This window comes from Phyllobates terribilis, unplaced genomic scaffold, assembly GCF_046119375.1.
Source record: "Phyllobates terribilis strain yellow unplaced genomic scaffold, ASM4611937v1 Scaffold_11__3_contigs__length_659146591, whole genome shotgun sequence".
Lineage (NCBI taxonomy): Eukaryota > Metazoa > Chordata > Amphibia > Anura > Dendrobatidae > Phyllobates > Phyllobates terribilis.
Window position 1 is genome coordinate 33452161 of NW_027362771.1, and position 22047 is coordinate 33474207.

The 22047-nt window shown below is 43.3% G+C and overlaps 1 protein-coding gene across 1 annotated transcript in view; it reads right to left on the reverse strand.

The window, feature by feature from the left end:
- DDX41 (DEAD-box helicase 41) overlaps positions 1–22047 on the reverse strand; it is a 41939-nt gene that overhangs the window by 15553 nt on the left and 4339 nt on the right. The window contains exons 6-12 of the mRNA XM_073651179.1: positions 14416–14552; positions 13841–13913; positions 13577–13730; positions 12968–13104; positions 6020–6182; positions 5568–5699; positions 1864–1935 (exon numbers count right to left, since the gene is read on the reverse strand). Coding sequence (XP_073507280.1) covers positions 1864–1935; positions 5568–5699; positions 6020–6182; positions 12968–13104; positions 13577–13730; positions 13841–13913; positions 14416–14552 — 868 coding nt within the window. The remainder of the gene's footprint in view (positions 1–1863; positions 1936–5567; positions 5700–6019; positions 6183–12967; positions 13105–13576; positions 13731–13840; positions 13914–14415; positions 14553–22047) is intronic.

A 22047-nucleotide genomic window follows, 5' to 3' on the forward strand; every position in this document is an offset into this window, starting at 1 on the left:
TAGGCCACGGCCCCAAAATCAGTATTTGGTCAGTATTTTTTCTGGGAAGCCAAAACCAGGTGAGGAACAAATCAGATAAAAGGTATAATAGAAACAAGTCATCAATTGTGCATTTACAGAAAACCACTTCTGGTTTTGGCTCCCACTCCTAAGAAAAAAAAAAATACTGACCAAAACTGAAAGTGGGGCCATGGCCTTACTGCGATCTTTTGGGAGGCAGAATGAACAAAACAACAGCAGGTCAAAAATTGGTTTTATTTATTTTTTACGCCGTCCCCTGTGCGGTATAAGTGATTTAGACGACTTTATTCTTCGGGTCGGTGCGATTACAAAGACACCAGATTTATATCAGGTTTTTATGTTTGCCAGCTGTCACACACTAAGAGACACTTTTTATTGTAAAAACTAGTTTTTGCATTGCCATATTTAGACATCTATAATTTTTCTAGATTTCTGCAGACAGTCATGTGAGGGCTTGTTTTTTGTGGGAATTTTTTTAAATATTTTTAATTTTTACTGTGTTCCTTTAAGGGACTGACTTTTTTCAGCCTGATCACTCATGAAGCATAGGAATGAAGGAGCATTCCTATGCCTTATAAATGATCAGTGCTGCACGGACAGACAAATTTGCTACATGATGCTTTGAGCATGATCTAGCAAGTTTGCTAGCTCTGGTGACCCAGATGTTGCATGGTCACCATGCCAACGATCAGGTCCCCGCTATGACGTCGGAGGGGGGGTGGGGGGCGAGGAAACCAAGGGCAGAGGGGTTACCTCCCTCTGCCTGCTAGCTAGGGATCAGGTGTTATGTCACCTGATCCCTACAGCCAATGAGCAGCCGTTTCACAGTCCTCCTCCTTCGGACAAATTACAGTTATGTTTGAAGGAGGGGATAGTGGAGCATCTACTGATTGGCCACAGGGATCGGGTGACATCAGGTCACACGAGCCCCAGAAGAGCAAGTGCTGACACCACTGGAACAGCGCAGGAGGTGAGAATAGCTGTTATTATTTCAATCCAGGGAACTATGGTGATTGAGAAAAGGTTGTCTGAGTAGTGGACAACCCGTTTAAAGGGGTTCTCAGGAGAGACATTTATGGCCTATTCATAGGATATGGTCTAGAAAAAAAGAAAATCTGTAGGATATGCCATAAATATCTCTGGACAATACTTTTACATGACCCATCGATTAGTGTGATAAACAGCGTTCCCTCGACGCCTTTAAAGCTAGCGAGAGGGGCGAGTTCGAAGACCTGGGAGCTGTACAGTTCAGATTCCTGCTTCCTCCCTGCAGTGCTGCGCAGGCCTTTCAATGATCGAGCAGAGAGGTTCATCAAAACGCTCTGCTCAATCATTAGAGCCCAGAAAGCTGATTTTCCCAGTGGCAATAACAAAAAAACAAAACAGTTGTGGTGAGGGAGGCATGTTGGCCACCTGTCTTAGCTCCCTAGTTGCAGTTGAAGAGACCCCAGTAAAAACACATCAATGCTTCTAATGGATTTTCAATACAAATATAATTTCTAAGCTTGCCCTTTTTCATCTCTTTTGTAATAACTTGTGCGTGCACAGCCTAGTGCGAGTTAGTGTACCAATTACAAGGAACAACTGATATACTGTAGGTAGTGAGCTATTCTCTCTGGTACCTACAGAAGCCTGTACTCACTAAGGCATGGCTCAAAAGACAAAGAAAAAGGTGCAGAACGAAGTAAGAAAAATCTTTTCTTTCTTACTTCTGGAGTGGAATCTTATTTGTGCACCCTCTAAGAGAGTGTCACGTAGCCCTTTTTTTACTTTAAGTAATGATTATAGGCATCAGACAAGATATATCAACGTGTCCTTTAGAAAACATTAAGAGTTACTCACAGGAGGTGGAGTCTTCTGCAGACACTCCAGTAAATAAACCATCTTGGCCTCCTCCTTGACATATTCAACTTCCTGAAAGGGGTACAAACCAGAACATCAGTGACAAAGACTTCCATGACACTTACTTATCAAAAGATTACTACTGGACTAGACATACCAGCAACAACTTAGGCCTTGTGCACACAGCAGCTCTATTTGCAAAAGCTTACAGGGACACCCAGCAGTACTGTAACAGGTCATAAGCTGTGGCACCTTACGGCTCATTTACCGGATGTACAGCAGCCATGTTTCATGGACTGTTTTACACTTGCAATTAACGGCCCGACTTCAGGGCATAACGTGGAATATAAAAGCTGGCTGCTATTAGCTTGTGATTATGGTGTGAATACGCTCTAAGGCTATGTGCCCACGATGCAGAAATGAAGCAGAAAATTTCTGCATCTCCCTGGCAGAAAAAAAACGCATGCAGATTGTACATGCGTTTTTCCTGCAGAATACATGCGGATCCACATGCGTTTCCGCATGCAGATTGACAAGCGCTTTCCAGGCGATAGCATCACTTGGAAAGTGCTTGACAACTAGGTCACACTGTATAAATCCATGCAAACGGCATTGATTTATACAGTGTGAACCGTAAAAATTAAAACAAATAAAGCTATACTCACCCCCGAGGCCCCGGCGTGGCTGCAGCGCTGCTTCCTGGCTGGTTCCCGGCTGCCGGCATCTCGCGAGACAGAGCGGTGAAGGGCCTGCGGTCACATGACTGTGACGTCACCGCAGGTCCTCAAACGATGCCGGCATTCAGAGAGAAGCCGCCAGACAGGTGAATATAAACTTTGTTATTTTATTCTTTTTTTACAGGTACAATGGTACCCAGGTCTGGATGAGAGTCTCCTCTCCTCCAGAACTGGGTGCCATCCGCACATAGAGACGCATAGAAGCCGCTTGTAAAAATGTACAGTCGCGGTTTCTATGCGTCTCAATGCAAGTCAATGGCGGGAGTTCCGCTGCGCTTCCGCAAAATTAAATGACATGCTGCGGATTTTTGTACGCAGCATAAACGCTGCGGAAAAATCCGCAGCATGTGCATAGAACATGCGGAATCCCCTTGGGGACCATGGGGTGCGGATTACCTAGCGTTTCACAAGCGTTTCCGCTGCGGAAATTCCGCAGCATAAACGCTTGAAAAACGCTACGTGGGCACACAGCCTAATACGAAGTTATCTATCCCTACGCATAGTTCACAACATCCAATAGGAAAATAAACATGTTGCACACTATCATAAGCAAAGAAAAAACAAAACACCTCTGTCTGACCAAATTGGTTTGGTTTCAATGGCGAAAAACAGACCTCTTCTTTCTAATACTGGACAACCTTGTAACATAATACTACAGTTTTTATTCTGCTATTAAATGTAGAAATTACAAGTGTAGAAACAGAATAATAAGGTAACATTAGGTAGAGTTTTACACCAAAAGATACCCTTTCAGCCACCACACTAAGTATTGTGTCGGATGTTGGTTTTGCATCCCACTCAGTTGATAATGCAAGCTAGACTACGTAGATACCTTCATGGCACAGGGTAAGCGCGCACATTGTGTATCTATAGTGGATTTTCAGAAAACCCAGTTTATACTGGTACCATTAGGAAATCTCATCCATACCATTTATAAAGAACAGAAGTGCATCATCAAACCCTCTGGGCAGCTCTCAGACCCCTCACTGCCCTATTGTGCCCGCCTTGTCCCTATGAAGATCCTCCATGGGAGAAATACATAAATCTGCCTTTGTTGCCACCAATCACAGCTTACAAAACATTGAATATATAGTGTACATATTTTAGATTCAGATTTAAGGCTGCAAAAACCACAAAGGAACACAAGAGGAAAGAGAAAAGAAATGCTTGTGAAACAAACCAGAGTACTTATTAAACCAATTCCTTAAAGAAGCCCCCTTTACTCTGATGACAGCTTTACATCCCCATAGCATGCGCTCAATTAGCCTCCAATGAACAGGTAGGTATGCAGAAATAAAGAGTACATTTGTGGAATTACACCCTTGTCTTCCAGATGTATTGTTGGTACACAGACCAATACAGTGCTGAATCCTATTCCACAACTGTTCTAAGCCAGAATATGGCAAGCACCACTCAACTAAGTAAAGAGAAACGACAGTCCATTATTACTTTAAAGACATGAAGATATCATCAAGGTGTTAGCAATTATGTGAATTGGCTGACCTTCAAGTGCAGTCATTAAAACCATCAATCACTATGATGAAACTGGCTCCCAGGAGGCCTAGGAAAGGAATTACCTCTGCTGCTTTGTTTTTGTGAGAAGCAGGAAAGATGACTAGATGTACATGTGTAATGCCCACCGTGAAGCATGGAGGAGGAGGTGTGATGGTGCTTTTCTGGTGACACTGTTAGTGATTTAATTCAAATTCAAGGCCAACTTACCCAGAATGGCAGTACAGCATTCTGCAATGACATGACATCCCATCTGGTTATCAGTTAGTGGGACCATTATTTGTGTTACAAAAGGACAAGGACCCAAAAAACACACCTACAGGCTAAGTAAGGGGCTATATGACCAATAAGTAGAGGAATGGAATGATGTGCCAGATGACATGGCCTACACAATCACCTGAGCTCTGAGTTGGACCATAGAGTGAAGGCAAAGGAGGCAGCAAATGCTCGGCACCTCTGGAAACTCCTTCAAGACTGCTGGAAAGCCATTGCAGGCGACTCCCTGATTAAGCTGCTTGAGAGAATGTCTAGGGTATGTAAAAATGTCATCAGAGGAACAATAGGGTACTTTGAAGAATCTAAGGTTTAATACATATTCTAGTTTGTTTCACATGCGATTCTTTACTCTTTGCTTACAGGTGTTCCCTTGTGGTTTTGTTGCCTTCAGTCTGAATCTACAATGTGGACATTCCAATAAGAACAAGGAAAACTGTTGCATGAATAGGTGTGTCCAAACTTTTGACCAATACTGTGCATTGTCAATAAAAACAGCAATTCTGGAGCATCTATTCTTAGAACTCCAAGTTATGCCATTAATCTTTGAAATGTATGAGCAAATTGAAAACTGCATCTTATTGTTCCTCTTGTTCAATGGGTATGTCCCTGCACAGTCTGATACTGGAAGGAGTGCTTGGACACTGTCACCATGTGTAGGGACAGACACCCAACTAGTAGAGCTGGGCACACACACGAGCTTGCTGCCGGAAATACTTTCATTTGGCAGACATCATTCTCTTAAGACTTGTATTTACAGCAAAGAGAGAGGAGAAAGCCGCTGCTAGGTATCTCGGACAACAACTTGTCAGCCGTAAAAAAAAAAAAAAAAAAAAAAGGAGGAGGAGAGTTGAACGAGCCCCCAAACACATCGCTGAAATTGGTGGGTTGGCAAAACTTTGACTAATGTGTATGAGGGACTTAACGCCTAGAAGTCAATTTATTCATATGCCGAGGACCCCTACTATAAGTCATAGCACAGAATCATTTGTGGCACACCTGAAGGATGCAGGCATTCAACTGCATAGATACCATGCAAAGTTACACATACTCACATTCTAGGATTATAATTTACAATTGTGTGTCCCACTCTCATATGAAAAGTCAAGCTCAATATTCAAGTATTCAAAGCAAAAATAAATGCCCAGTAACACCTATCAATCAAGTACTCCGATCGCTCACCTGTATGACATCCAAACTGGCAGCGCCAGCTCGCCCAACGTTGATAGTTATTGGCTTCACTAGAGCACTTTTAGCAAAGTTCTGGATCTTCTTGGGCATAGTGGCACTAAAAAGTAGAGTTTGTCGCTGACCCTAAAGAAATAAGGATCAATCAAGTACAGTTCTTAACAGACAAATACATCTCATAAATGAAACTATTAAAATTACCAGACCTCACGTCTTCTAACATCGCACCCTCTAACCACCTCCATTTATAAATTACTAATTACCATAATTAATGCAAGCTTCAGAATAAATGAAAATGCTGCACGCTGGTCTCGGTTATCAATATGTTAATAAAAAATATTGAAAATTGGCTTAGTGATATGCTTTGAGACATTACAGAAAATCTCGCACTTTATGAAAATTTAATATATTTTCGCTTTGAGGATGTTTTCAATCAAAAAATGTACCTTAAAGTAAGAAAATATTGTCCTAATGTCTTCTTCAAAGCCCATGTCAATCATACGATCAGCCTCGTCCAAGGCAAGATACCTGCAGATATCCAAGCTCACCATCTTTTTCTGAAGCAGGTCCATGAGCCGTCCTGGGGTGGCCACCATCATGTGCACACCCCTGCAGGAAGAATATGTTATTTTATATACATGTACACTTACACACTATGTGCAAAAACAAAAATATATTATATATTAAATATATATATATATATATATATATATATATATATATATATATATATATATATATATATATATATATATATATATATATATATATATATATATATATATATATATATATATACACACACACACTAAATGTTTTATTTGAAATTCATTTACAGAAAGAAGTCTGCACAAAGTAGAGTCTGATGACCTATAAAGGAGGACCAAACAGATAGATATCTCTGGTCAAGAACAATTAGACTGAATGAAATAAGGAAAAGAATGACCACTTCTGACTTCACACCCTTTAAGTAGGCAGCCTGCATTGTGAGTAGTCTGTTAAAGGAATAAATTTCATACTATCAAGCAAAAAACTAGACAAGTGATCTGCTGACATTTCAGACAATAGCGGGTTCAGGCCTTTGCTCATTATTATAGTAAAGTACTCATGATTAAAATGTATGTATGTACAGTCATGGCCAAAAGTATTGAGAATGAGACAAATAGTAATTTTTCCAAAGTTTACTGCTTCATTTTTTGTAATGGCAATTTGCATATACTCCTGAATGTCAAAGAGTGATCAGCTTAACAGAAATTACTGTACTTGCAAAGTCAATATTTGCCCAGAAAATGAACTTTAACCCCCAAAACACATTTCAACATCATTGCAGTCCTGCCTTAAAAGGAGCAGCTAACATCGTTTTAGTGATTGATCCATTAACACAGGTGTGGGTGTTGATGAGGACAGGGCTGGCGATCAATCAGTCATGATTAAGTAAGAATGACATCACTGGACACTTTAAAAGGAGGCTGGTTCTTGGTATCATTGTTTCTCTTCAGTTAACCATGGTTATCTCTAAAGAAACACGTGCAGCCATCATTGCACTGCACAAAAATGGCCTAACAGGGAAGAGTATCGCAGCTACAAAGATTGCACCTCAGTCAACAATCTATCGCATCATCAAGAACTTCAAGGAGAGAGCTTCCATTGTTGTCAAAAAGGCTCCAGGGCGCCCAAGAAAGACCAGCAAGCGCCAGGACCGTATCTTAAAACTGTTTCAGCTGCGGGATCGGACTACCAGCAGTGCCGAGCTTGCTCAGGAATGGCAGCAGGCTGGTGTGAGTGCTTCTGCACGCACTGTGAGGCGGAGACTCTTTGAGCAAGGGCTGGATTCAAGGAGGGCAGCAAAGAAGCCACTTCTCTCCAGAAAAAACATCAGGGACCGACTGATATTCTGCAAAAGGTACAGGGAGTGGACTGCTGAGGACTGGGGCAAAGTCATTTTCTCTGAATAATCCCCTTTTCGATTGTTTGGGACATCTGGAAAACAGCTTATTCGGAGAAGAAGAGGTGAGCGCTACCACCAGTCTTGTCTCATGCCAACTGTAAAGCATCCTGAAACCATTCATGTGTGGGGTTGCTTCTCAGCCAAGGGAATCGGCTCACTCACAGTCTTGCCTAGAAACACAGCCATGAATAAAGAATGGTACCAGAATGTCCTCCAAGAGCAACTTCTCCCAACCGTCCAAGAGCAGTTTGGCGCCCAACAATGCCTTTTCCAGCATGATGGAGCACCTTGCCATCAAGCAAAGGTGATAACTAAATGGCTCATGGAACAAAACATAGAGATTTTGGGTCCATGGCCTGGAAACTCCTCAGATCTTAATCCCATTGAGAACTTGTGGTCAATCATCAAGAGACGGGTGGACAAACAAAAACCAACAAATTCTGGCAAAATGCAAGCATTGATTATGCAAGAATGGACTGCTATCAGTCAGGATTTGGTCCAAAAGTTGATTGAGAGCATGCCAGGGAGAATTACAGAGGTCTTGAAGAAGAAGGAGCAACTCTGCAAATGTTGACTTGCTTCATTAACTCATTCTAACTGTCAATATAACCTATTGGTACTCATAATATGATTGCAATTATATTTCTGTATGTGATATAAACATCAGACAAACACTAATAAAAACCAGAGGCCAGCAGATCATGTGAAAATAGCATTTTGGTGTCATTCTCAATACTTTTGGCCATGACTGTATGTATGTATGTATGTAAAATACCAGTATTCATATAGTTAGGACAACCAATCTCTCCAAACCAATAACCCTTGCACAAAGCAAAGCTTGGCCTGGTGTATAGCCGCACCATTTGCACAGTCTCATACAGGCGGAGCAGATCCATATAATGCTGACAATTAAGATCATTAGACCAGAGGATGAGCCAAGAAATGCATACATATTGCACTTCTGTCACACGGTCCTTGGTGTAAGGATTAGACTATGTAATAGAGAATTAACCTAGATTTACCAGTCTTTACTTCTGGTGCTATTTTCATGATGTTCCAGCTTTTAGAGAGTAATTTTTATTAGAGATGAGTGAATCGTTTTGCAGTAACTTGGTCCAGATGTCACATCAGTACTCTGAAGCCACAGGATGGGAGCCCTGTAAACCGCCCCCCTAGATGCCAGAATACTCGTGCCTCCTCTGAATTGTAGATCTGGTGCGACATCATAATTGCAGCGTTCTGCACACATACGAACATGTCGGCCATATGAATCAGAAGAGACACCTGGGATAATGACAGGTAGGAGGCGGTTTGCAGGGCTCCCATCCAGTGGTCTTAGAATACTGATGTGGCCAATGGACCAGGCTCCTGCAAATTGATTCACTTATCTTTAGTTCTTATCCTTTATTTAATGAGTCTTTTACTTGGTTTTGTGTGGTTTTTTTTTTGCTTTGCTATCATGGGCATGGTTTCCACCATCTGGATGTACTAGACTAATTCATCATTTGCGACTTTTTAAAATGTCGCAAAATGTTTGCACAATTGTCCTCCAGTACCCTACTGAAGGACATGATCTGACAATTGTTTTTTCTTTTTGTTTTTATCCTTCAATTTGTATCAATTCATCAAACATTGTGCGCCCATTTTCATTAATTTGCCACAAAATCTGCCAGCGCAAAAAGATAGATAAGATTGAAAAAAAAAAAAAACCCACACAAATATGGATCTGGAGCCAAGAGCCTCCAGACATGTTAAATAAATGTCCTGATTTCATATAGGGACCTCCTGATTCTCCCACAAAGGACATAATAATCCTGACTGTTGAACATCAATGGCCTATCCTTTTTTTTGGCAGCCGCTGCAAAAATGTCTGGTTGTGGGTCTCGCATTCAAAACACAGGAGCGCGTGGCCATTATTTCTTGTCAATGGCGGAGTCTGTATAAATAGCTGTCAGCTGAACGATCATTTGACCAACAGCTATTGAATGTGTATGGGTGCCTTAACCCCTTTACAACCCAAGGTGGTTTGCACGTTAATGACCAGGCCAATTTTTACAATTCTGACCACTGTCACTTTATGAGGTAATTACTCTGGAACACTTCAACGGATCCCCCTGATTCTGAGATTGTTTTTTCATGACATATTGTACTTCATGATTGTGGTAAAATTTCTTCGATATCACTTGCGTTTATTTGTGAAAAAAAAGGAAATTTGGCAAAAATTGTGAAAATTTAGCAATTTTCAAAATTTGAATTTTTATGCCCTTAAATCAGAGACATATGTCACACAAAAGAGTTAATAAATAACATTTCCCACATGTCTACTTTACATCAGCACAATTTTGGAACCAACTTTTTTTTTTGTTAGGGAGCTATAGGGTTAAAAGTTGACCAGCGATTTCTCATTTTTCCAACAAAATTTACAAAACCATTTTTTTAGGGACCACATCACATTTGAAGTCACTTTGAGAGGTGAAAAAAAGTATTTTTTTTTCCACTTTTTCATTTTTATGAATCAATTTGTGAAGCACCTGAGGGTTCCAAGTGCTCACTATGCATCTAGATAGGTGCCTTGGGGGGTCTAGTTTCCAAAATGGGGTCACTTGTGGGGGAGCTCCACTGTTTAGGCACATCAGGGGCTCTCCAAAAGCAACATGGTGTCCGCTAACAAATTGAATGGAAAATCGTCTCAAATTGTTAGCGGACACCATGTTGCGTTTGGAGAGCCCCTGATGTGCCTAAACAGTGGAGCTCCCCCACAAGTGACCCCATTTTGGAAACTATACCCCTCAAGGATTTTATTAAGGGGTATAGCGAACATTTTGAACCCAGAGGTACGACACAGAATTTGATAACATTAGGTCATCATATTGAATAAGTTGTCATTACTCTTGAGCGCAAGTGCTCGCTACTTGAGTTTGCATCGGGTACTCAGGTATGCACCATGTATCACGGGTGCTCAAGTGAAATGCTCGAGTCCCCGCCCGCATGTTTCAGGGTTATTAGACACCCCCCAAAAAACATGCGGGGATCGCTCGTGCATGGCAGGCAATCCCCGCGTTTTTTTTGGCCGCGAAGCATATGGGGCGGAGACTCGAGCACCCGCGATACTAAGTGCATACCCGAGCACCCGATGTAAACTCAAGTAGCGAGCACTTGCGCTCAACACTAGTCGCCATATCATCTTTTTTTTTTTTTTTTACAGTGGAAAAAAAAAACAAACAACCCCAACCCTAACATTAGCGTTTATTTTTTACGCCGTTCCTCATGCGGTATAAGTGATGAGATTACTTTATTCTTCGGGTCGGTGCGATTACAGCGATACCAGAATCATATCGGGTTTTTATGATGGACAGCTGTCACACACTAAAAGACACATATTTTGTAAAACCTAGTTTTTGCATCGCCATATTTTGGCTGACAGTCATGCGATGGCTTGTTTCTTGCGGGATGAGTTGACGTTTTTATTGGTGCCATTTTCAGGCACGTGACATTTTTTGATCGCTTTCTATTCCTATTTTTGGGAGGCAAAATAAACAAAAACCAACAATTCAGGAATTGTGTTTTTTTACATTTTTTTATTCTGTTCCGCGTGTGGTAAAATTGATAAGGCAGCTTTATGCTTCGGGTCAGTACGTTTACAGCGGTACCACATTTATATAGTTTTTTTATGTTTTGGCGCTTTTACACAATAAAAGCTATTTTATAGAAAAAATTATTTTTTTGCATCGCTTTATTCTGAGAGCTATAACTTTTTGATTTTTTGGATGATGGAGCTGTATGGCGGCTTGTTTTTTGCGGGATGAGATGACGTTTTCAGCGGTACCATTTTTATTTATATTCGTCTTTTTGATTGCGTGTTATTCCATTTTTTGTTTGGGGGTATGATGATAAAGCATTGTCTTTTTTTTTTTTTTTTTTTACCGTGTTCACAGAAGGGGTTAACTAGTGGAACAATTTTCTAGGTCAGGTCATTACGGACGCGGCGATACCAAATATGTGTACTTTTGTTTTTGTTTTTTTTTCATAATAATATTTATTGATGGGCACATTATATTTTTATTTTTAGTGGATTATTTTATTATTATTTTTTTTTTTTAATATTTTTACAATTTTTTTTTTATGAGTTTTTTCCACTTTCAGACAGTTTTTTACTTTGTCCCACTATGGGACTTTCACTTTTTTTATTCTGATCGCCTGCATGGCACAGGAATGCAGCACCATCCCTGTGCCATGCAGGCTGTCAGCGCTGGACAGGGAGAAGATTGTTTGGACATGCGCAGTGCATCTCCAAACTATCTTCCTGCTGTCTGGTGACCCGGATGTTGTCATGACGACATCGGGTCGTCATGGCAACACCCGGGAAGCCGCGGCAGACAGCGCTGGAAGCCGGAAGAGGAGGTGAGTATACCGATCACTTCCCCTTGCCTCCGCAATGCTGCGATCGACTTCGATCGCAGCATTGCGGGGGTTAATGTGCTGGGAGTGGTGCAGGACCGCTCCCTGCACATTGTCACAGCTGACACCCGATACTATCAGCTGACACCCGGCGGCGATCGCGATCGCCATGACGTACTAATACGGGTCAGGCTCTTAAAGCCCAGGGCACAGACGCGTATTAGTACGTTATGGGCTTTAAAGGGGTTAAGGCTTTGATTACACTAGGGTTGGGGCTTTAGTTTATAATGTCCGCCATGATGTGGTGATCCTTTTTCCCAAATGATCTAAAAAGACGCTGATGTATCCCATTTACTTTCCTGGGGTCTGTCAGTGTTTTTTTTTCTTTTTTTAATGGCAAGAACAGAGCTGTTTTTATAGCCACGCGCTATTCTGCACATAAAACTACTAACCTTGGTTAGACATAGGTGAATGGAGTCTAATGAGCATGCTGTCAAGGACCCGATCTATTTGGGTCTTAAAGTAGACATTTTTTTTTTTTAATAATTCTAATCCCGCTTACAAATGCTGCTCTAATAAGCTTTGCTACTGCCTATGCGTGCAGAGCGATGTACCGACTCACTAGAAAGTCTAGGAGTCTGTACACAGAGTGGAGTGTGGGCTCAAACGTTTTCTCCTCTATGCACTCGCTCAGCGATTCTGCTTGATAATCTGCAGCATTTCAAAACGTTATTTTAAGAAATTGGTGGGGGTCTCAAGACCTAGACCGCCACCACTGGAAGCAAGTGTAGGGCAGTGGATAAAATATTATCTATTTTATACACTGCATATTAGAGACATTATATAACTAACTGTAGGTATAGGATCAATTTTTATTCTCCCAAATGTAAGTTTAATAGAAGATTATGTCTGGACTTTTCTTTGCAAGAGCTACATGTTCATATAAATAGTTTAGGGGTTAAATTGTGATGACAGATTTGCTTTAAGGTCTAAAAGGTAATCTGTTCAGAATTTCAATATATAGGCAACATTAGAAAGCAGAACTTACTGCTTTATAGTTTCCATCTGCTCCTTGACAGACATACCACCAATGCACAGTGCTGTACGCAGGGTTGGAAAGTTGTCTTCTTGCAGCAGCCGGCAGTAGTAGTCAATGATGCTGTGTGTCTGACGGGCCAATTCTCTCTGTGAGCAAAATAGTCAACAGTGCTCAGTAAATGAACACTATAGGGGAAATCCATAGAAATAGCTTCTAATACAATAACACGTTGGGTCAGACTCATTAACTGAAACCATCATCAAGTATTCATCATGTCTTAGATTTAAATTGTAGACTGATGTCTACTCTCAGTGCAGTTTATTTCCTACACAAATCATCACATGTGAGGAATAGATAACCCCTATCACCACGCACATTCAGCTAAGCTGCCAAACAACTCAGGTGCAACCAAAGAAAAATATACACAAGAGTGTGCTAGTCCGCATGACATTGTTTAAATGTACAGGTTCTGTGAAAATGGATTTGATTTGCCATTTATAGGTATTATTCTTTTTTTAAATTGGCAAAATGAATACATTTCTATTCCCTAGCACCAACCATTAGCAAGACAGACAATTACAATAAGAGGAGCACATGCTGAGCACTAAAGATACATACTGATGGGCAAATAATAAGTCCATATGGTCCTTCCCTCTTTGTAAATGGCAACCTCTTTTCTTGCTCCAGGCAGAACATGATAACTGGTAATGTAAAAACCAGAGTTTTTCCTGATCCTGTGAATGCTATCCCAATCATATCCCTTCCAGACAAGCTGTAAGAGAAAGAGAGAGGATCTCGGTCAAAAAAGTATCAGACAGAATTTTCTTACAATTGATATACCACAGCTCTCTGGGAAAATATGTATTAAACTGTAGTACTCACATTGTTGGGATGCCTTGAATTTGGATAGGTGTAGGATGCAGAATTCCCTTCTTCTTCAGTCCGCGTAGAATAGCTGTCATTAAAATCACAAACTGTAAATAGTACCTTGACCAAGCATCCATATTTACTAGGTCACAGAATATTTCCACACTTTTCCTGCTATATAACAAGCCTGACATTACCAATTTGTCATTCATTTGGCATTATACCACCACACATGCTGCAAAATGCAGAAAGAGTATTAAAGCAGCTGGGAAGTGGCATGATGAAGAATGGAAACATTTTAATGTTAGGTATCTTTACTATATCACCCACAAAAACAAATCCAGCAGCCATGCAATACAGCCTTGTCTCTGCTCAGTGGAAAGTTATAAAGAAGGGACTTAGCACATAGTAAGTATCAGGGCGATATGATTTAGGGCATGAGCTGTCAGTCATGGGTAAATTACACAAGCTACATATTTGGATATAAACCACAATTTTGAAAATGTCTAAAATTTCAATAAACGATAATTATAACAAATGTTAAACACAAGTATTACAGAAATATACAAGTATCTGTAGCCTATATTCACCTGCGGGAAACTTCATCTCCTTGAAGCTCTTTATGGGAGGAGGAATGCCATCCCCTTCAACCAAGATGTGGTATTTTCTTCGGACACGCTCATGCCGAGCTTGTGACATCCCAAGAATATTTCGTGGAGCTCTCCAGCTTACAAAAGAAAGACTATGGTTACCAGCTACAGACTAAACATAATTTATAGCTATACATTACCGTATTTTTCTGACTATAAGACGCACCTAGGTTTTAGAGGAGGAAAATAGAAAAAAAATGTGGTCATGATGCCCTGTTAAGGGGAAGGGGGTATGCTGCTGACACTATTATAGGGGTAATGTCCCCCAATTCTGCTAATATCCCCCATCCTGGTATATATGGCCCCCCATCACCATCCTGGTATGAATGGCCGCCCTCATCCCTCTTCCTGGTATGTATGGCCCCCCTCATTCCTCTTCCTAGTATGTATGGCACCCTTCATCCCTTATCCCCATCACGCTGCACACAAAAAAATAAACAATTATACTCACCTCCTCTCTGCTCCAGCGCTGCGTCCTGCTCTGCTGCCAACAGGGACGTCACTGTGAGCCGTGCATGGCGTTACTGCCATGCGCCCTCACGCTCTGAGACGCTGTGCAGGAATAGCTACTGCTCCCCACGCCGGGACTGTGTGCATGGGGAGCAGCGACCAATAAAATATTTATATATATATATATAAATATAATACTCTGCTCAAAAAAATAAAGGGAACACTTAAACAACAGAATATAACTCCAAGTCAATAACACTTCTGTGAAATCTACCTGTCCAGTTATGAAGCAACACTGATTGTCAATCAATTTCTCCTGCTGTTGTGCAATTGGAACAGACAACTGGTAGAACTGATAGGCAATAAGCAAGATACCCCCTATAAAGGAGTGGTTCTGCAGGTGGTGACCACAGACAATTTCTCTTTTCTCATCCTTTTTGTTTTTGGCTGTTTTGGTCACTTTTTCATATTGCCATTGCTCTCACCCCTAGAGGTACAGTAGCATGAGACGGTGTCTACAGTACAACCCACAGACGTTGCTCAAGTAGTGCAGTTCATCCAGGAGGGGCACATCAGTGCGAGCTGAGGCAAGAAGGGTAGCTGTGTCTGTCAGCACAGTGTCCAGAGCATGGAGCAGACACCAGGAGATGTGGAAGGAGCCATAGGAGGGCAACAACCCAGCAGGAGGACCGTTACCTCCTCCTTTGTGCAAGGAGGAACAGGAGGAGCACTGCCAGAGCCCTGCAAAATGACCTCCAGCAGGCCACAAATGCGCATGTGTCTGCACAAACTGTTAGAAACCGACTCCATGAGGGTGGTATGAGGGCCCGACGTCCACAGATGGGGGTTGTGCTCACAGCTCAACACCGTGCAGGTGTTGCCACAGAATACCAGGATTGGCAAAGTCACCACTGGCGCCCTGTGCTCTTCACAGATGAAAGCAGGTTCACACTGAGCACATGTGACAGACGTGACAAGTCTGGAGACACCGTGGAGAGCGATCTGCTGTCTGAAACATCCTTCAGCATGACCGGTTTGGCAGTGGGTCAGTAATGGTGTGGGGTGGCATTTCTTTGGAGGGTCGCACAGCCCTTCATGTGCTCGCCACAGGTAGCCTGACTGCCATTAGGTACCGAGATGAGATCCTCAGACCCCTTGTGAGACCATATACTGGTGTGGTTGGCCCTGGGTTCCTCCTAATGCAGGACAATGCCAGACCTCATGTGGCTGGAGTGTGTCAGCAGTTCCTGCAAGATGAAGGCATTGAAGCTATGGACTGGCCCGTCCGTTCCCCAGACCTGAATCCGATTGAGCACTTCAGGGACATCATGTCTCGCTCCATCCACCAACGTCACGTTGCACCACAGACTGTCCAGGAGTTGGTGGATGCTTTAGTCCAGGTCTGGGAGGAGATCCCACAGGAGACTATCCGCAACCTCATCAGGAGCATGCCCAGGCGTTGTAGGGAGCTCATACAGGCACGTGGAGGCCACACACAATACTGAGCCTCATTTTGACTTGTTTTAAGGACATTACATCAAAGCTGGATCAGCCCGTAGTGTGTTTTTCCACTTTAATTTTAGGGGTGACTGCAAATCCAGGCCTCCATTGGTTAATAAATTTGATTTTCATTGATGATTTTTGTGCGATTTTGTTGTCAGCACATTCAACTTTGTACAGAACAAAGTATTCAATAAGAATATTTCATTCAGATCTAGGATGTGTTATTTGAGTGTTCCCTTTATTTTTTTGAGGTGTGTGTGTGTGTGTGTGTGTGTGTTATATAATTTATTTATATTACATTATACACATACGTCTTATAGTCCGAAAAATATGGTAGATAAATATACCCAGAAGAAATAAAGGATTGTATGAAGCTCACAGGAATTGGCACATAGAAAAACACATCACATATCCTCAGGTATAATAGAATTTTTTAAATATTTTATGAATTTAATAATAAAACACAAATATTTGAATCGGTTTACATTGAAAGATGAAACAATATGGAGTTCAAGCTTGAAACCCCTTTAGTTTTGTTCTGCGATGTCACTTTTTCCACCTGAGTTACAGTCTAGTTAGCTTATGTACATGAACTCCACAGGCAGAGCCAAACAGCAGAATGGGGTTACCTGTGATTTCACTCATTACAATAAGCAGTTAGATTCAAAGCTTAAGGCCATGTGCCCATGATGCAGAAATGCTCCGGATTTTTCCTGAGTGTTTCTGCATCTCCCTGGCAGAAAAAAACGCATGCGGATTGTACATGCGGATTGTACATGCGTTTTTCAGGCCAAGGACAAGCGGATGTCACACATTTTGTACATGCAATTTTGCATGCGGGTTATCCAGCGCTTTTCCAAGCGATTTTAGCATAATTTGGAAAAGTGATTGACAACTTGGTCACACTATATAAATCCCTGCAACCAGAATGGATTTGTATAGTGTGACCAAGTTAATAGTTAAAAAAAAAGAATAAAAATGGTAAAAAACAAAAAACAATTATACTCACCTTCCGATGGCCCCCGGTCTCCTTCTCCAATGCGCCCGGTGTCTTGGGCGGCTCGTGGTGGTGTAAAAGGACCTTCCATGACGTCATTTAGTCATGTGACAGGTCATGCGACCACCAACGTCAGCGGTCGTGTGACCTGTCACATGACTAAATGACGTCATTGAAGGTCCTTTTACACCATTGCGAGCCGCCGGGGAGCCAGGACGCATCATACAGGAGACCGTGGGCCATCAGAAGGCGAGTATAATGTTTATTTTTTAACAGGTACTATGGTACCCGGGTCTGGATGAGAGTCTCCTCTTCTCCAGACCCGGGTACCATCCGCACATTGAATCGCAGAATATCCGCATGTGCACATGTAGTGATGCGGATATTAAGCGATTCAATGCAAGTCAATGGCGGCGAAAATGCCGCGATTACGCAAAATTAATGGTAGTGCTGCAGATTTTTCCGCAATGATAATCCGCAGCGGAAATTTCCGCAGCATGTGCACAGCACATGCGGATTATCATTGGGGAACATTGCAGACCTACCAAGCGTTTAAGCGTTTCCGCGGCGGAATTGCCGCTGCGAAAACGCTTAAAAAACGCATCGTGGGCACGCACCCTAAGAGTTCATTCATATGTACAGCCAATAGTGCAGGAGACAGTCATTACAACACACAAAAAATATTGAAGCGGATATAGATCTAAATCGCTACCTCAATTCTGTAGGGTGCTTGATGCAAACTTGGCGTGGCCAACAGGCTCAGTGCACCATTCCACCTGCTAATTTTGCATGCCCCCACCTCTATCACTGGCGACTGACAGCAGTGGCCTGACTGGAGTGAGCAATGTCTGCAAAAAAAGGTCCGGCAGGCCAGTGCTGTCTGTCATCAGTGGGGCAGGCAAAGACACGAGGATGAGAAAGAAACTCTTCATCTCTCCCTCCATCCTCCCCATTCATCTCACCTCTTCCTCCGAATTATTCCTCAACATTCAATCCTGGATCTCCAAACACAGACAGCCACCCCATGCTCTCTCCTGCTCCCACTTTCTCTGCTCCTCCTCACTGGTGGAGATATCTCTCCAAATCCTGGTCCTCCTCGCCATATCCCCACAGTTACTTCTACCTCCTATCCACGACCTTCCACAAACTGTCGCAACCCTTCTAACCTCATACCCATCCAACTAATCCCGACTCCGTTAGTTGCTCTAACAGGAGCTCTATGGAACGCTCGCTCTGTCTGCAACAATCTTTCCTTCATCCACGATCTTTTCATTACAAACAAACTTTCCTTCCTCGCCATCACTGAAACCTGGCTCACCCCCTCTGACACAGCCTCCCCAGCTGCACTTTCATATGGCGGATTCCACCTTTCCCAAACCCCCCGCCCCAACGGCAAACATGGCGGAGGCGTAGGTTTTCTCCTATCAGAACACTGCGCTTTCACGCAAATCCCACTGCCACCCTCCGTTACACTCCCCTCTTTTGAAGTGCACTGTGTGCGCATCTATTCCCCCTCCAACCTCCAACTGGCCGTCGTTTACCGACCACCAGGGCAAGCCACCACCTTCTTAGACCACTTCACCACCTGGCTGCTTCACTTCCTCTCCACTGACATCCCCACTATCATAATGGGCGACTTCAACATCCCCATTAACACTTCCCACTCGACTGTCTCTAAGTTCCTATCTCTCACTTCCTCCTTCGGACTCACTCAAAGGTCTTCCACACCCACTCACAAAGATGGCCACACACTGGGCCTCATCTTCACCCGCCTCTGTTCCCTATCTAACCTCTCTAACTCACCACTCCCTCTTTCTGACCATAACCTCCTCACATTCTCTACCCTCTCCTCTCCAGGTGCACAATCCCCACTCCACAAACTTACACACCCTCGCAGAAATCTCAAACACCTTGACCTACACTCACTCTCTGAATCCCTCCTCCCTCTTACAGACAAATTCCTTACACGATGCAGACGTTGCTGCTTCCTCATATAACACCACAATAGCTGCAGCTCTAGACTCGATCGCTCCTCTCACACACACCACATCTCGCACATTCAACAGGCAACCCTGGCACACTAAACTTACTAAAGAACTGCGCCGGGCCTCCAGGGTTGCGGAGCAGAGATGGAAAAGGTCTCACTCCATCGAGCACTTCATCGCATTCAAGCAATCCCTCACTAATTTCAAGGCCGCACTCACTACAGCAAAACAAACCTACTTCTCATCTCCTCCCTATCTCACAACCCTAAACAGCTATTTAACACTTTCAACTCTCTCCTTCGTCCCCCAGCACCTCCTCTCTCTTCTCTCATCTCAGCCGACGACCTTGCCTCATTCTTCAAACAGAAGATTGACACCATCAGACAAAACTTTTGCCTAAAGTCCACACAACCCCTCCTCATATCTACTCAACCCTCCTCCTCCAAACCCCACTTCTCCACCATTACAGAAGGTCAAGTCTCCTCTTTACTCTCCAAATCACACCTCACCACCAGCAAACTTGACCCAATCCCATCCCACCTCATCACTAACCTTACCACAGTGTTCATCCCAACCCTAACCCACCTCTTCAATCGGTCACTAACAACCGGTGTCTTCCCCTAATGTTTCAAACATGCCGCAATCACACCCATCCTCAAAAAGCCCTCCCTTGACCCTTCCTCTCTGACTAGCTACCGCCCCATATCACTCCTCCCCTTGGCCTCAAAACTACTAGAACAACATGTCCACCTTGAACTGTCCTCCCACTTCTCCTCCTGCTCCCTCTTCGACCACCTGCAATCTGGCTTCCGACCGCATCACTCGACTGAAACTGCCCTGACCAAAGTCACCAACGACCTACTAAATGCCAAATCCAAGCGACACTACTCCATCCTCCTCCTTCTGGACCTGTCATCTGCCTTTGACACAGTGGACCATTCCCTCTTACTCCAGATTCTCTTATCTCTTGGCATCACGGACTTGGCTCTATCTTGGATCTCCTCATACTTGACAGGACATTCAGCGTCTCCCACTCACGCACCACCTACTCATCTCGCCCCCTATCTGTCGGTGTCCCCCAAGGTTCAGTTCTAGGACCTCTGCTCTTCTCCATCTACACCTTTGGCCTGGGACAGCTCATAGAGTCTCACGGTTTTCAGTATCACCTCTATGCTGACGACACACAGATCTACCTCTCTGGACCCGATAGCTCCTCCCTATTAACCAAAATCCCACAATGTCTGACCGCCATCTCATCCTTCTTCTCTGACAGATTTCTAAAACTCAACATGGATAAAACAGAGTTCATCACCTTTCCACCATCTCATTCAACCCTCCCAACTGACCTAGCTATCAACGTCAATGGCTGTTCACTCTCCCCAGTCCCACAAGCTCGCTTCCTTGGAGTAACCCTGGACTCTGATCTCTCCTTCAAGCCACATATCCAAGCCCTTTCCACTTCCTGCCGACTCCAACTCAAAAACATCTCCCGGATCCGTGCATTCCTCAGCAAAGACTCTGCAAAAACACTAGTGCATGCCCTCATCATATCCCGCCTCGACTACTGCAACCTCCTGCTCCGTGGCCTCCCTTACAACACTCTTGCACCTCTCCATTCTATCCTAAACTCTGCTGCTCGACTACTCCACCTGTCCCCCAGCTATTCCCCGGCCTCTCCTCTCTGTCAATCTCTTCACTGGCTCCCCATTGCCCAGAGAATTCAGTTCAAAACTCTAACCATGGCATACAAAGCCATCCACAACCTGTCTCCCCCATACATCTGTGACCTAGTCTCCCGGTACTTACCTGCACGCAACCTTCGATCCTCACAAGATCTCCTTCTCTACTCCCCTCTTCTCACAATCCTATACAAGATTTCTCCCGTGCATCCCCCCTACTCTGGAACTCTCTACCATAACACATCAGACACTCGCCGACTGTGGAAACCTTCAAAAGAAACCTGAAGACCTACCTCTTCCGACAAGCCTACAACCTGCAGTAACCACCGCTGCACGACCAGCTCTACCCTCACCTAATGTATCCTCACCCATCTCTTCTAGAATGTGAGCCCTCGCAGGCAGGGTCCTCGCTCCACCACACCGCTGCACGACCAGCTCTACCCTCACCTAATGTATCCTCACCCATCCCCTGTAGGCTGTGAGCCCTCGCAGGCAGGGTCCTCGCTCCTCCTGTACCAGTCGCTGACTCGTTTTGTTAAGATTATGTAAATGCTTTTGTTATGTATATCCCTATCACATGTAAAGCGCCATGGAATAAATGGCGCTATAATAATAAATAATAATAATAATAATGAGACAGGCAGAGGCGTGCAAATTAAGTAGACACAAAGTACTAAGCCACTTGACCATGCCAAGGGTGTACCAGGGACTTTAATTAGCATATTTGATCAAAGTTCAGTTTTAGGCGAACAGAAGCAGCTATTAGGGCACTAAAGATGCGACACAAGTGTGTGTGTTATGTCCACAACATAGTGAATTGCCCGACTGAACATCGATCTTGATGAGGTGTGCTGGAGACAGTTGCTCCTAATTTATGAAGGAGTCCCACACCTGAAATCTTACTCCAGTCAGGTACTAGAGTAAGATTTCTGGCATAGGAAACACCACAGCTAGTCAT